The sequence below is a fragment of the Lactuca serriola genome, chromosome 5 (assembly GCF_051521515.1).
Source record: "Lactuca serriola cultivar US96UC23 chromosome 5, Lser_US96UC23_V15, whole genome shotgun sequence".
Classification (NCBI taxonomy): domain Eukaryota; kingdom Viridiplantae; phylum Streptophyta; class Magnoliopsida; order Asterales; family Asteraceae; genus Lactuca; species Lactuca serriola.
The window spans coordinates 363145612-363159925 of record NC_136412.1 but is presented as its reverse complement, the minus strand read 5'-3'; the positions used below and the strand labels follow the sequence as shown (position 1 = coordinate 363159925).

The 14314-nt window shown below is 33.9% G+C and overlaps 3 protein-coding genes across 6 annotated transcripts; 1 reads left to right on the top strand and 2 right to left on the bottom strand.

Moving 5' to 3' along the window:
• Window positions 1-535: 535 nt before the first annotated feature.
• Window positions 536-6589, top strand: LOC145055750 (glyoxysomal fatty acid beta-oxidation multifunctional protein MFP-a-like). Of its 3 annotated transcripts, none has more exons than XM_079004143.1 (18): window positions 536-802; window positions 1330-1401; window positions 1485-1550; window positions 1642-1695; window positions 2615-2682; window positions 2770-2851; window positions 2999-3054; window positions 3156-3458; window positions 3523-3609; window positions 3687-3855; window positions 3931-4052; window positions 4839-5002; window positions 5067-5315; window positions 5436-5494; window positions 5611-5663; window positions 5837-5988; window positions 6111-6240; window positions 6332-6589. In XM_079004143.1, exons 1-18 carry the CDS (start codon window positions 706-708, stop codon window positions 6365-6367), a joined length of 2019 nt encoding a protein of 672 aa, XP_078860269.1. In that variant the 5' UTR covers window positions 536-705; the 3' UTR covers window positions 6368-6589. The 3 variants fall into 3 exon arrangements, with proteins under 3 accessions (XP_078860269.1, XP_078860268.1, XP_078860267.1); XM_079004142.1 differs by having other exon boundaries at window positions 3681-3855; window positions 5840-5988; XM_079004141.1 differs by having other exon boundaries at window positions 3681-3855.
• A 416-nt stretch (window positions 6590-7005) lies between these two features.
• On the bottom strand, window positions 7006-7644 carry LOC145051186 (uncharacterized; the record flags this gene model as incomplete). Its single annotated transcript, XM_078999306.1, has 2 exons — window positions 7006-7496; window positions 7578-7644. Coding segments are annotated over 2 exons (558 nt in total), but the record flags the coding sequence as incomplete, so codon positions are not given.
• Window positions 7645-7648: 4 nt separating this feature from the next.
• Window positions 7649-10119, bottom strand: LOC145052242 (uncharacterized). 2 transcript variants are annotated; one of them, XR_013684036.1, is made up of 3 exons: window positions 9257-9877; window positions 7931-9168; window positions 7649-7853 (listed from the first exon to the last, which is right to left on the bottom strand). XR_013684036.1 is itself a non-coding variant. In XM_079000028.1 (3 exons), the coding sequence occupies exons 2-3, from the start codon at window positions 9365-9367 to the stop codon at window positions 8626-8628; spliced, it is 654 nt and encodes a 217-aa protein (XP_078856154.1). In that variant the 5' UTR covers window positions 9368-9612; window positions 10096-10119; the 3' UTR covers window positions 8513-8625. The 2 variants fall into 2 exon arrangements, 1 of the variants encoding a protein (XP_078856154.1); XM_079000028.1 differs by lacking the exon at window positions 7649-7853 and adding an exon at window positions 10096-10119 and having other exon boundaries at window positions 8513-9168; window positions 9257-9612.
• Window positions 10120-14314: the final 4195 nt, after the last annotated feature.

Genomic DNA, 14314 nt, shown 5'->3' with positions numbered 1-14314 from the left:
TGTCGACGAGTTGTTTTCGACCGATAGTGGGTGCAGCTAGAAATGATGCTCTCCAGGGGGTATTTAGGTTTGTCTGTTGTCGAGAAAGAAGGAAGAAGTAGGACTGGAACGGAGGCTAACAACCTCCGGTTGCTGCTTTGTTTTTTAAGGGGGGGAGAGAGAGAGAGAGAGAGAGAGAGAGAGAGAGAGAGAGAGGTGGGACCTTTTTTATTTTTTTTAATTGTTAAAATAAATAAATAAATATTAAAATTTAAGAATAATGAAAGAAAAATGAAAAATAAATACCCCAAGGGTATTATAGTCATTTCAATTTTCAGAGGGACCATTTTCACATACAAACCACTCCAAAAGGACTACGAAACCAAAAAAGTCACTGTTTGGACTAAAATCCCAAAAATTTACATACCACAGGGACCTTTTTGCAATTTTGTCAATTGAAAAATACATTACCTCATTGTTAAAAAAAAAAAAAAAAAATTAGAATTTTCCTTCTTGTCTTTGGTTTCACTCACTCCCATTCATTTACCATCCTTTCGCACGTTAAGTTAAAGTGGGGAAGAGGGTGTTATGTTTCTTGCTTTTGTCTGTGTTCGCCCCGTGCCGTCCAGTCCATTGATCATCGATTCTTAATTTATACAGCACAGATGCAAGAACAAACCAGAGGAATAACACTATACCATAAAGCAAGAAAAAGCGACCAAGCTGATGGCAATGAAAGCCAAAACGCAACTGGTGATTGGAGACGACGGTGTAGCTATCATCACCCTCAACAACCCCCCTCTCAATTTACTCTCCTTTGAAGGTAATACCTAGTACGAGCATACATACAATTACAAATACCTACAATTGTTTTTCATCGTTGAAATTGATCAAGAACTTGTTTATTAGAGAGAAACACTCCGACCCGTGATTTCTTATACGAGAATGGACTGATTTCTACTTCAGAACTGTCACGAAGTAATGCTTTGTAGAGGAAAACTATGAATGAAGTAAAGCTTGCTGAGAAATTCTTCTTCGTAAAGTGTTAGGGTAGCTATTTATTTATGTAGTTGAACACACCGTGGCTAAATTGTCCACGAATACGAATTTTCGGTTCTTCATTGACACGTTAAAATGTCCTAAGTCGTAACTATGAATATGTGCAGGATGTGTTTGTTCTATTTATGAAACAATTACTCATGGAATCTACCTTACAACTATGTCTTGGTTTGGTTTTGTATGTTGACAGCTACGCTAATGATTAATTTTCAGAACTTATTACTCTGGAATTGGATGACTGTATTTATCTATTCCATGTCCAAGATAATTGTTTTTTTTCTTGTCATTCAGTTATGCTTAGCTTAAAAAGCAGCATTGAAGAAGCCCTGCTATGCAATGAAGTTAAAGCGATTGTGGTAAATGGTATGCATAAAATTTTGACCTTTGTTATTCAAGGTACTTTATGGTATACTTATAATATGATAAACAATGAGTTGATTGAATAGGTTCAGGGGGTAAGTTTTCTGGGGGAGCCGACGTGAAAGTTTTTGGGAAATCTGAGATGGTAAAGAGTGAGTAGTAAACCAAGTTTATGTTTATTTCTTAGAATTGCGTGTGTTGCTATCTTTGTGAATTGTGATACTTAATACTATTATTCAACAGAACGAAACGAGGTTGGTTTCATATCAATAGAGTTGATCACAAACCTTTTGGAAGGTATGTCATTCATTATACCTCTGTGATTTCTCAATTTGTTATAGGTATCTACCAAAATCAATGTCAATGTTGATGATAGCAATTCTCTCTATATGACATGGCTCATGAGTACTATGGGCTTTTTCACATGAAGTATCTAAAGGCAAAACCATCTTTATATTATTAATTGCTGTTATTAGTTTTGTATGATAGTTTTCAAAACCTTGTGGTTATTTTGATGTGAGGACTTTAATAAAAACTTTCATTTCATCTAGTTGAGTGTAAGTATAAGGGCAAAGCACAACGTACTTTCACCATTTTTATTGATTTTTACCCACTTGACTTTTTTTTTTTTTTTTTTTTTTTGTAATGATAAAACCAATATACTTTTATGTCTTATAGAAAACAGGTAATTTTATTGACGCAACGACCGCGGTTACATTTACATACTTTTGAACAAGACAATTAAATTGTAAGGGTTTAATCAACAAAAAGAAGTTGAGGGACTTAATCAGTAAAGTTGTGAAAGTAGGTTGTCATTTTTTACATGTTGCGGTTATTAATATAATGTCCAACTCAAACGGGGTAAACAGGCAAAAACAGAGTTTTCTATAAGTGAAACAAAGTATAAACCATCATTAAAGTTACAAATCTTGGACCCCTGATTCACGTAACTATCTATTATTTCATTTATATAATCATATTTTTATTCTTTAATTCAAAAATAACTTGTAAGTTGTAGCAAAGTTTTTTTTTTTCTATTGATAGATGGGTCACCTGACCTGCATAGGGGATCTGGGGCTTCAGTCAGGAGAAGAGTCACGGTGTCTTAGCATTCCCATAGTAAATATTCATTATAATTTATATGCATGAGTGTGGTCTGTGTTTTATAAGTTAGCACTTAGCTTAAGCTGTGGTCTGTGTTTTATGCTGCATGCAGCTGCAAGAAAGCCTTTAGTAGCAGCTATAGATGGGCCTGCTTTTGGTGGTGGACTAGAGATAGCACTGGTAAGAAACATGATTCACCTTCACCTTCCTTTCATTTCAAATGACAACTCTTTTTTTTTTTTTTTAATGCTTTAATTTGTTTGTTAGGCATGTCATGCACGCATATCCACACCTACCTCACAACTTGGCTTGACAGAACTGCAATACGGGATCATTCCTGGATATGGAGGTGACATTTTTTCACACACACACACACACACACACATATATATATATATATATATATATATATATATATATATATATATATATATATATATATATATATATAAACCTTTCAGTATGATCCATACATAATAGCTACCATCTGAACCAGGCACTCAGCGTCTTCCACGCCTTGTTGGCCTTCCTAAGGCTTTGGAGATGATACTGGTATGCTACATATGTTTGTTGCTTCTTTAATCATGTGTTAGATGAACTGATCTCTCTCTCTCTCTCTCTCTCTCTCTCTCTCTCTCTCTCTCAAATAATAGATGTCAAAACGAGTAAATGGGAAGGATGCTTTTAGTATGTCCCTTGTTGATGCTGTAGCCCCTGCTGATGAACTAATCAGAAGTGCATCTAGATGGGCTTTGGATATTTCAGAAGCCAGAAAACCATGGATTCATAGCCTTTACAGAACCGACAGACTAGAACCATTAAAAGAAGCAAGGTTAATACTGAACACGGCGAGAGATGAAGCACAAAAACAGAACCCAAATGTGACTCATCCATTAATTTGCATCGATGTCATTGAAGAGGGTATAGTTTCTGGTGCTCGTATTGGACTATGGAAGGTACATTGCATTTCTTTGATTGTTTGAATTTGATGGATGGATGCTGAAAAAGTTCTGGTGGCAGGAAGCAGAGGCCTTGAATGAACTCCGGCAATCTGAAACTTGTAAAAGTTTGGTCCACATCTTCTTTGCTCGATATAACACTTCCAAGGTTTGGAGTTTGGTCTGGACACCTTTCTTATACTAACAGTTAATGTTGATGAGATGACTTGTTAAAAGCAGTTACAGATTTCAGGTATAACTGATATGGGGTTGCAGCCAAGGAAAGTAAATAGAGTTGGTGTTATTGGTCCTGGGTCAATAGCAATAGCAACAGCTTTTATCCTTGCTAACTTTCCTGTAATATTTAAGGAGGATGATGAGAATTCTCTGGAGGCTGCAATCGGTGAAATCAAAGGTGAGTCATGATATGAGCTTAAAAAGTATGGTCACAACTCACAACTCTCTCTTACTTGGTTATCTTCATCTTCAGCCAATTTGCACAGCCATCTTATGGCAGGGAAAATGACCAAGGAGAAGCTTGAAAGAACTGTATCTCTGTTGAAGGGTGTACTCAGTTATGATAGCTTCAAAGATGTGGATTTAGTTGTAGAGGTGAGTGTGAGTCCCAACTATATAATTCAGCTGTTACAACAAGGGTTTTGGCAGATAAATCCCTGAAAAAGAATTGCATGATGTAAATTTCTTAAATTGTAACACATGAGAAGTAGGTATGTTTCTAGAATTTAACGATAACCGGATGTTGAGGTTTTTGTCAAAGTGGACTGCTAGTGACACAAGTATCAAACAAAAACTTGGTAGCCGAATACAAATGACAAAACAAAAACCAATGTCATGTGGTATCATATGTATCAAACACATGACACTACAAAAGCAATGGGGTATTTTTTAGTTAAAGGACTTGCTCATGCAAATAGTTATTCTTCAGAGGCTTATTTGCGACAAGTGTGAAAGTATATAGGTTTCTTTTTTAATATAACCCTGAGCAAGAATCACATTTTTGAAAGAAAAAAAATACCTATAGTTTTCAGGTATTCCAATAAGTTAAGGGGACTAAATCATGCAAAGAGTTTTCTCCAGGGACTTGTTTGCGAGAAGTGTGAAATAGGCTATATTTTTTTTTTATTATAACCGTGTAAAATAACCTCAAGACTTGGCTGCCAATCAAATTATTGAATAAATACCTATAGTTTTCGAATAAAAACATTTTCAGGGATTTGTGTACGAAAAAAGAGTGAAAGTATATTATAGGTCAAAATCCTTTTCTTAGAGCACATTGATTGAGCTGAAATTATGGTGGAAGCTAGGCCCATTATCTATGTTATAAATGAGTTGAATCAAAATGCAGTAAGTAAGTTAAAAGTTTTGGTGTGTTGGCAGGCAGTGGAGGGAAGCATCCAGTTAAAGCAGCAAGTTTTTGCTGACCTTGAGCATTATTGCCCTCAACATTGCATTCTTGCAAGCAGTAGTCCCACACTTGACTTAAATCTAATTGGAGAAAGAACAAAATCCCAATTCCGGATTGCTGGGGCCCACTTTTGTAGGTAGGTAATCATAATCATATAGTTTGTTTTGTTGGTAAACAATGAGTTGTAATAATATTTGCAGTTCCTCTATGCTGGAAATAGTCAATACCGAGTGTACATCGCCCCAAGTAATTGTTGACTTACTTGATGTGGCAAAGAAGATGAAGAAAACACCAATTTTGGTCCGTAATGGCAGTGGACTTGTGGTGAACAGGATCCGTGCCATGTATTCTCAAGCAGCAATGTTTGTTGCTGCTGAACAAGGTGAAGAAGGGAAGCACCGTGTGGAGCAGGTGATGGACAAATTTGGGATGGCCATCAGTCCATTCAGGTTGGCTGTTGGAATTTGGAATGTTTGCTCACATCTGTCATAGCATTCTAACCATGGCTTGCAATATATATATATATATATATATATATATATATATATATATATATATGTTTATGACAGAATGATGGACATTGTTGTTGAGAGCATGTCAACCCTATCTCAGAATAAGCAAGATACTGGTAATAAGTATTGACTTGCGCTGCTGTTGAGTTGATTCCAAATAGAAAAAGAAACAATATCCTGGCTATATATAAGATTCTCATTTGTTCTTTTAAAACTTACTTCGATGCCACAGGCTCATCTAATTCTACCTGGAAGGAGGCAAAGGATTCGCCAAATGATTTTAAGGTGGTATACTTACACCTCTTGCTTTCTTCTTCTTGTTGCTGCTGCTGCTGCTTAAAAAAGTAGTGCAATAACAATCCATATATATATTATTGAAATTCATTCCTTTACCTTATTATATCCCAGGCCACTTCCTATAATAATAATAATAATAATATAATAATTAATTAATAAAGCAGGTAGCAAAGTTGTCAGAAGAAGATATAATGAAGATGATATTATTTCCAGTTGTGAACGAAGTCTGTTGCATCATGGAAGAAGGAAGCGTGGTGAAGGCTTCTGATATCGATGTTGCTTCTGTTGTGGCAATGGGATTCCCCTCTTATAGGTACCTTACCTTACCTTTCTTCTTTAATTTGCTCTTCTCTTTATCTTCATATATACATTAAAAAAAAAAAAAAAAGAGAGATCTCACACTTACTTACATCATCATCATTATTCATTGATCAGGGGTGGAGTTGTTTACTGGGCCGATCATACTCTTGGATCCAAATATATCTGCTCAACACTCGAAACCTGGTCAAATGCATATGGACCATTCTTCAAGCCTTGTGCTTATTTAAGGAAATATTCTTCAATCGTAAGGAAAAGAAATTTTAGTAAAATATAAATGCTTCCACATCACCCAACACTCTTATTTAACGATAGCTGTTCATCTCATAAAATCACAGGGGACACCACTTATGCAGATCAAATCACACCTCTAGAATCGATCATCAAATCACATCATGCTTTGCCTTTGCTTTCTTCATGTTGTAAGAAAATGTGCATTTTTAATTATGGGGGTGTTTGGATTAACTTTTGTAGGGCAAAAGTCCTTTTTGTAAAACGACTTTTTGTAAAAGAATTTTTTACAAAAGTTATTTTTAAAAAAGTGTTTGGATTAACTTTTGAAGGTAAAAAGTCAAAAGTTAAAGTGTTTGGTTTAACTTTTACATATAAAATGACTAAAAATGACATGTTTACATATTTACATTGATTTACTACTCTACGTATATTATTTTATACTTAATATTTTTTTTAAACAAATATTATAATTTTGTAAACATTTTATTAGAAAATATAAAATATAATTTTTTTTCTTAAATATTTGTAATTTTTTGGATTAGAGAATGACAATATAAAATTACTAAATTCATACAAATTGTAAATAATTCATAAGAGGATCTTTTGTATTAGACCATGACAATATTAAAATTACGTTCATATAAATATAAAATATAAATTACGTTCATACAAATTAAAATATTTCTAATTTTTTTGGATTAGACCATGATAATATTAAAATTATGTTCATACAAATTGTAAATAATCCATAAAAAAAATATCATAGATAACATTACATTCATCTTCGCAATGTGATTATATCTTGTGCAATAATATCCCGTATCGCTGCCATATATAAATCACCATCGCTCGTGCTACGTGTACTTGGACCTTCTTCGTAAACATCACTATCAGTATCACCTCGTACGGGATTGTAGGATTCTTGTTGTGCCCTCTTAAACGCTTCATCAGACCTACCAACCTTTCTAATGTAGTTATGGATCGCCATCGATGCTATCACAATTTTCACTTGGTTCTTGTACTTGTAATTAACATGCATGTCTCTTAATAACGCCCACCTAGCTTTCCACACTCCAAAAGTTCGTTCAATGATATTTCGCAATGATGAGTGGAGATAGTTAAATTTCTCTTTCGGTCCACGAGGTTCACGAATAGCAGCCGTGTGTCCACGTCGAAAATCTGGTAAATGATAACGAATATTTGTGCCTTTGTATGGAGCAAGATACCCTCTCGTATTTGGATATCCGGCATCAACAACGTAATATTTATCTGTAAATAAAACAAACATTTATTATTCTTTTCAAACAAGTAGTAAAAACATAAAACTTGTGTTTCAAAAAAAATACTAACCGCCCGTTGGATAAGGAAAATTAAGATTTAGTCTCTGTAAGGCTTCATTGAAAATTCTTGTATCATAAGATCTAGTCTCTGTAAGGCTTCATTGAAAATTCTTGTATCATATGCAGTCCCCTCCCAACCGGCCCAAACAAATGTAAAGCACATGTTAAAATCACAAACAGCCATTATATTTTGTGTTGCATATCCCTTTCGACCAATGTACTTCACTTCATCTTTTTGTGGAACCGATGCCCTGACGTGTGTCCCATCTATAGCACCAATGCAATCCTTCAAATTCAAAAATATATCATAAATAAATTATTTGTTAAAGTTTGACTACCAAGATAATAAACACTGGATAATACCTTGAACATTGGATAATACCGAGGCTTATTTAATATATATTCGGGAACATCATCATTATAGTTTGTGTCTGGCTTGATGATGTCGGCACTCAGTTTTAGTACGGCTTCCAAAACTGTGTGGAAATGCCTGTGAATCGTTTCCCCCGAATGATTAAAAAATTCTTGCACAAATCTATTGCTACACCCATGAGCCAAAGTCATCAAGAATATTCCTACAGACTCCTTAATAGATACATTTCGTGTTTGTTGTAGCCCGTAATTTGTAGTAAGATTTATGCATAACTGTCTAAAAACCGGTACGTTGAGTCTAAACATCTCATAACAACGTCTAGGATGGCCATTTAGTACTTCAGTAATAAACATGTGCCCTGTGCGGTCTGAAGTGTGACATGGCGTACGTAAGTTACGAGCAATCATTATCCCTTTCAAAGCTAATCCACATAACATTTCAAATTCTCTATCCTCTTCCACCCCACATTGTTCACTATCATCGGATGAATTAGAATCATCACTATCCATCCTACATAATACAAATAAAAAGATGTCAACCATTAACACATAATATAAAATGTCAAATACATAAAGACAAACAATACCACATAATATAAAATGTCAAATACATAATGTCAAAGGACAACACATAATGTCAAAACATAAAACATAAATGTCAAAGCATAACACATATTGCTAAATCATTATTTCATAAGTAACTTAAGAAACTCCATCTTGGCTTCGTCGGTCGTTGGAAACATAAAAGCTTCACGATTTTGTTTTTTGGTGAAGACAAGCAATGCTTGTGAAAATTCGTTGGACCCTTCACGAAACTCGGGAAACTTGATGACAATGGCCATGCAATCTGCTATTGTTGGGGAAGGATTATTTTGTGGATAAGTTTGTGTGTTTTTTGATGATATGGCATCCAATAAAGCATCAACTTTTTCTTCATAAATTGAATTTTTACTCTTGCTTGGACGGTTGTTGGAAACAGAAGACCTCTTCCTTTTACTTGAACTACTTTCATGGAGACTAGGAAAAAGAGGCTCATCATCATCTAAATTGATTTCATCACTATATCCTTTGCCCTCCATATTTTCTTCGTTTGGATTGCTATTGTTTTGAAATTGTAACGGAGTCATAGTCTGATCTCCAACGGCAACAGAATCCCGAAACAAAGTAGCATATTTCTCATCAAATATGCTCAAATCTGTGTTCCTAAATTTGGCATAATCTTTATTCTCCTACAAAACACAAAGATATTATAAATCAAATATGTTCAATCTATATGTAATCATAACTTAAAATAATTAAAAAGAATAGTAATCATACCTTTATTTTCTCCTCCCACCACTCAGGCGACGCATCTACTAGGCTTCTCGTCCCACCGAGTCCGGTTTCAAGCCTCATTAAGCGGTCATAAAGCTTCCACTCTTTTTTCATGTTCTCCCATTTGTTTGTTAGTTGTTTTTTTTCAAGGATGTAACCTGTTTTCTCCTTAATGCCTTTTTGTATATTTTCCCACCCAACTTTATCAAAGGAGCCGGTGGCTTTACGCCCCTTTTTTTTTCAATCAAGCATGAATCAACAAACACCATGAAGGTACGATTATCCCACCCAAATTTTGGTTTTTTCATTTTCAAAGATGTTTCACAATCAACAATTATAGTGTTGTTTTCATCCATTATCTGTGAATTACATATAGTACAACATTTAAACAACAAACCAATTTCATTAACCTTACTAAATGATTTCATTCATTTATCAAAATTCTAAACAAAACATAAAAACATAATATCACAGAAATTGGTTACCTGTTAACACAATCCCAAAACAAAAAATTTCTATCAGCTTCATGTTTCATCAATTTCTCTAATTATTAATCCATATTTTATCAAGTTCACTAATTATTAATCAATATTTCATCCATATCTCATCAATTTCACAAAGGTATGTTAATCACAGAATATCAATTTCAGAAATGAGGAACAAATCACAGCAGATGCGAGACAGCGAGAGAGAAGAACACTTCAAGGAAAATCGAAAAACCACATGTCTTTGCTACTGAAAATTGGAAATCGACAGCAAGATATAGTAAAATCGATTGTAAAATCGACAGAAAGATGTTGTACAACATTGGAAATCGACTGGAAAAGAAGAAGAAAACTTACCTGTCGGCGATGGAGACGGAATAGGCCGGTGTAGCAGGAAGACCGCCGGCGTTGCAACAAGATCGCCGGTCAGCAAGATCGCCGGTGTTGAAGGCAAATCGATCGAGCAAGATGCGAGAGAGAAGAAAGTGTGAGCGGAGAGAACGAGAGATTCGTGAGGATACTGGGAATTGATTAGGGTAGGTGGGGTATAAAAGTAATTAATGGTTTTACCTGTTGAAAAGTTAGAAAAAGTCACGCTTTTGTAACTTTTCAAAAAGACCCATTTTACTCTGTTGCAAAAGTTGATTAGAAAAGTTATTTTCAGTTTACCAAACATCTTTTGGGACTTTTCCTAAAAGATAAAGTCAAAAGTTATTTTAAAAGTCAGGCCAAACACCCCCTATGTGCTCCCAGAACTTGCTTATATCTAGGCAATCTCAATTGTTTTCTTCCAAGTGGAAAAGAAACCCTAATTTATTATTATTTTCATTTGGGAGGTGCTTTCTCAATTTAACGCGGATTAGGGAAGGGATATATATTTTCATTTGGGAGGTGCTTGTAACTTTTATAGATGATTATGCAAACTTTTTATTTATATTCAGTTATTACTAATTTTTAATAGGTATAATCATAAAATTGACCATATGATTATGCATGGAAAAAAGATGTGAATGACCCAATGTCCCTGTGCCTATATGACCACATGATATATCTATTATAATAAATGAATATTTTTTGTCACATGTCACACTCATTTAATTTGTCAAATGTCATTTTGTGGTTATTTTGAATAAATAATTTTCCACATGTCATTTTATGGGTTTTTTTTTATTTTATTAAATTTTATATAATATTTTTAATGTAATAATAAATGGTTGCGACATAGCTTGTTGCTCGTTTACCCGTTACGTCTATATAAAACTTTCTTCTATCAATGATATTTAAATAGTTTTCAACAACAAAAAAAAATATTTCAATTTTAATAATTTATTATTTTTTCTTATTTTCTATTAAATTCAAAGTTCTCAAATATTTAAACCTTCATATTTAACTATTATTTGAAAAAAAATTAACCTATGTAATACATCAGTCTCAGAGCTAGTATGAGAAATAGATGAGAATGACCAAATATTTATCCATTTACCAAAAATGACAATGGATACCAAATTTGTCATTTTAGATAGGGGTAAGTATATGGTGGTTTGGTTTGGTTTGGTTATACATCAAAACCGAACCATAACCATTACAATCGGTTAATGTTTTTTAGTAGCCATTGGCTATGGTTAATGGTTAATATCGGTTAACCATTATGATAACAAAATGATATCAAAAGTGAAAAAAGAAAAAACCCACATTTCTATAAAAACTAAAAAGTGAAAAAAAATAAGAAAGTACATTGCTGTAACAACAAAAAAAAAAAAAAAAAAAAAAAAAAAAAGATAATCACCCACAAACCAACATCTTCTTTTGAAAAAACAAAAGAAAAATACAAAAAAGCATTGTTGTAAAAATCCCGACTAGGTCCCGATTAATCTCCGATTAATCCCTAGGCGCTACTCGACCGATTAGAGGACACCTAACGATTAATCCCTACATATATAATGAGTGAAAGAATATAAAACGATGAAATTCTAAGATTTTGAAGAAGTTTTTATCTCAATAGAAACTATTTGAGACATGATTAGTGTTGTATTAATCATACTAACCTATTTTGTTATGATATTAGTGGTATTTATGAACTTTGATATGATATTAGTTATATTTAATTTTTTAAAATTCAGCAAATTAGCTATTAATGGTCCCCGATTAATCCCCCGATTAATCTCCGCCTGACCGATTAATCGCTTAACCCTAGTCCACCAACTAGCTAACGTCGAACGTTTTTTACAACCTTGCAAAAAAGAAAAGATAATCATCCACTAACCAACATCATCTTTAACAAACTGAATATATATATATATATATATATATATATATATATATATATATATATATATATATATATATATATATATATATATATATATATATATATATATATGCATTTTTACATTCCAAATATGCAAAAAGTTCCTTAATCTTCATCCATACAGGAATCATTTCACCTTTTCCCTTTTGCAAAGAAACATTTAACATAATGTTAAAAGTTATAAACTAAAATAACTCATCAAATAGTGAAATAAATCAATAATTATCATTCTTTAAATTCTCCAAATTCACGAGCAACTCTTCTAATTGTAGGCCATGAATGGAAGTCTCCTATAAGTTAGATTGTGTAGCATGGTTTTATGGTTGAATGGATCTTGGGAGACTCTGATTTTAAATAACGTTTTGAAAATACAAATTTTGTAAACACTTTTATTAGTAAAAATTTTGTTGAAAATTTTTGGATGTTACAAGTTGGTATTACGGCCTTGGTTTGAGTGAATTGGAGGAACACTCGTGTGAATCCAGTCTCAAAATAAGGAAAAATATTTTTCAAACAATTTTCAAATAGTTTTCAAAATAATCAAGGTGGATGGGATGTGTACGATCAGTCGGAGCCGGTAAGTAGACCCCAAATCACCACACATTTATGTGAGATTATGCGTTGACATGTTAGAACAACATGCTAGTATTATGATAGGGGTCTTCAGGAACTGTATGATAGAATTGTCTGTTTTTATGATGCCTTATCTCTTATAGAATCCCTGATCGATTGTTGTATGACTCTTTTGTGTGTGAACTGGCTATTGAGTGAATACGCTAAGTCACATGCTACATGGTTTAAATGATCATATGATAAGGGGTTTGGTCCTGTTGCGCAGCTCTTATCTGAGTCCAACCATTGTGGGATTGAATCTTTTAGCTTAATATTGTTTAAACTGTGAAACATGTGATTGTATTCATGCGATAGTCATATGGCGCCAATGGAGGGTCATGTGGTAGCTAGTGGTAGGGTGTGTTGTGTGGTGTCATCCGACCAATTGTGTTATTGGATGAGGAGGCAGTGGTTTCCTTAGAGTGGGTGCGATTCATAGCAGGTCAGCGTGAGGAATGATTAGCCGCTCTTGAGAGAGTGAGGGCATGGCGAAGGTGCACCCGAGATGTTGGGAGATAGAGATCGAGAGGTTTCGTATGAGAATCTGTCTATGTGACATCCCCAATTTCACGGCCAGAAAAGACTGATTTGTTTATGCTTGTTTTTAAAATCAGAGTAATCTTTTAAAGAAAACAGTTGTGGAATTTGTTCCCAAAACAAAATGTGATAAGAATTTATCGAAGCATTTCTTTAAAGAAATGTATTTTCATTAAATAACAAAAGCTCGGGATGTCATGTTCTGATACAGACCAAAAGCATAAACAGTAAAAAAAATAGACCTTACAACAGTCATTTATAACTACTGATCTATAATCCAAAATCTCTTGTCAAGTCCACCAACTTATACTCTTGTGCCATTACCTGTAATGCAAAGAAAACTGAGTGGGTCAGGCTTGGGAGCCTGGTGAGCATATAGGGTTTTCAACCCACAATAATATAATCATTATATTCAACCATCAAACAATCAACCCAATTACCCATCCCCATTATCTTCTTTATTTCTTAGGATTTTACCTTAAGAATTCAACTACCCGCCATTCATTCATTCCTAAGGATTGACCTAAGGAATTGGCACAAAATCTATTGCTACATAAGGCACATCTACCAACATCATCCTTTAAGCGCCTCTGCCAGGATTACGTCATACACTATGAGGCGCGACTGCCAGGTTTATGACATTCTCTTTTGGGCGCATCTGCCGACATTATCCTATAAGCGCATCTGCTAGGATTATCCTATAAGCGCATCTGCTAGTATTATGACATTCTCCATTTGGTGCATCTACCGATATTATTCTTAAGCGCATCTGCTAGTATTATGACATTCTCTATTTGGTGCATCTACCAATATTATTCTTAAGCGCATCTGCTAGTATTATGACATTCTCTAATTGGTTCATCTACCAATATTATTCTTTAATCATCTTACATACCTCGTCATTTACCTCATTATTTTATCACATACCAACTATCTCATCTACCCATGTTCTACCCAACATATTAGTAGATATAAAATACATATACGGTTTAACTCATTTAAAAACCATATAAAACATCCATTCCATACTTATATCAAATAAACAATATTATATAAACACATAACACGCATTTTAAAGCAAATACTTCATATTTATGTGCTAGAAGAAAGTAACCACAC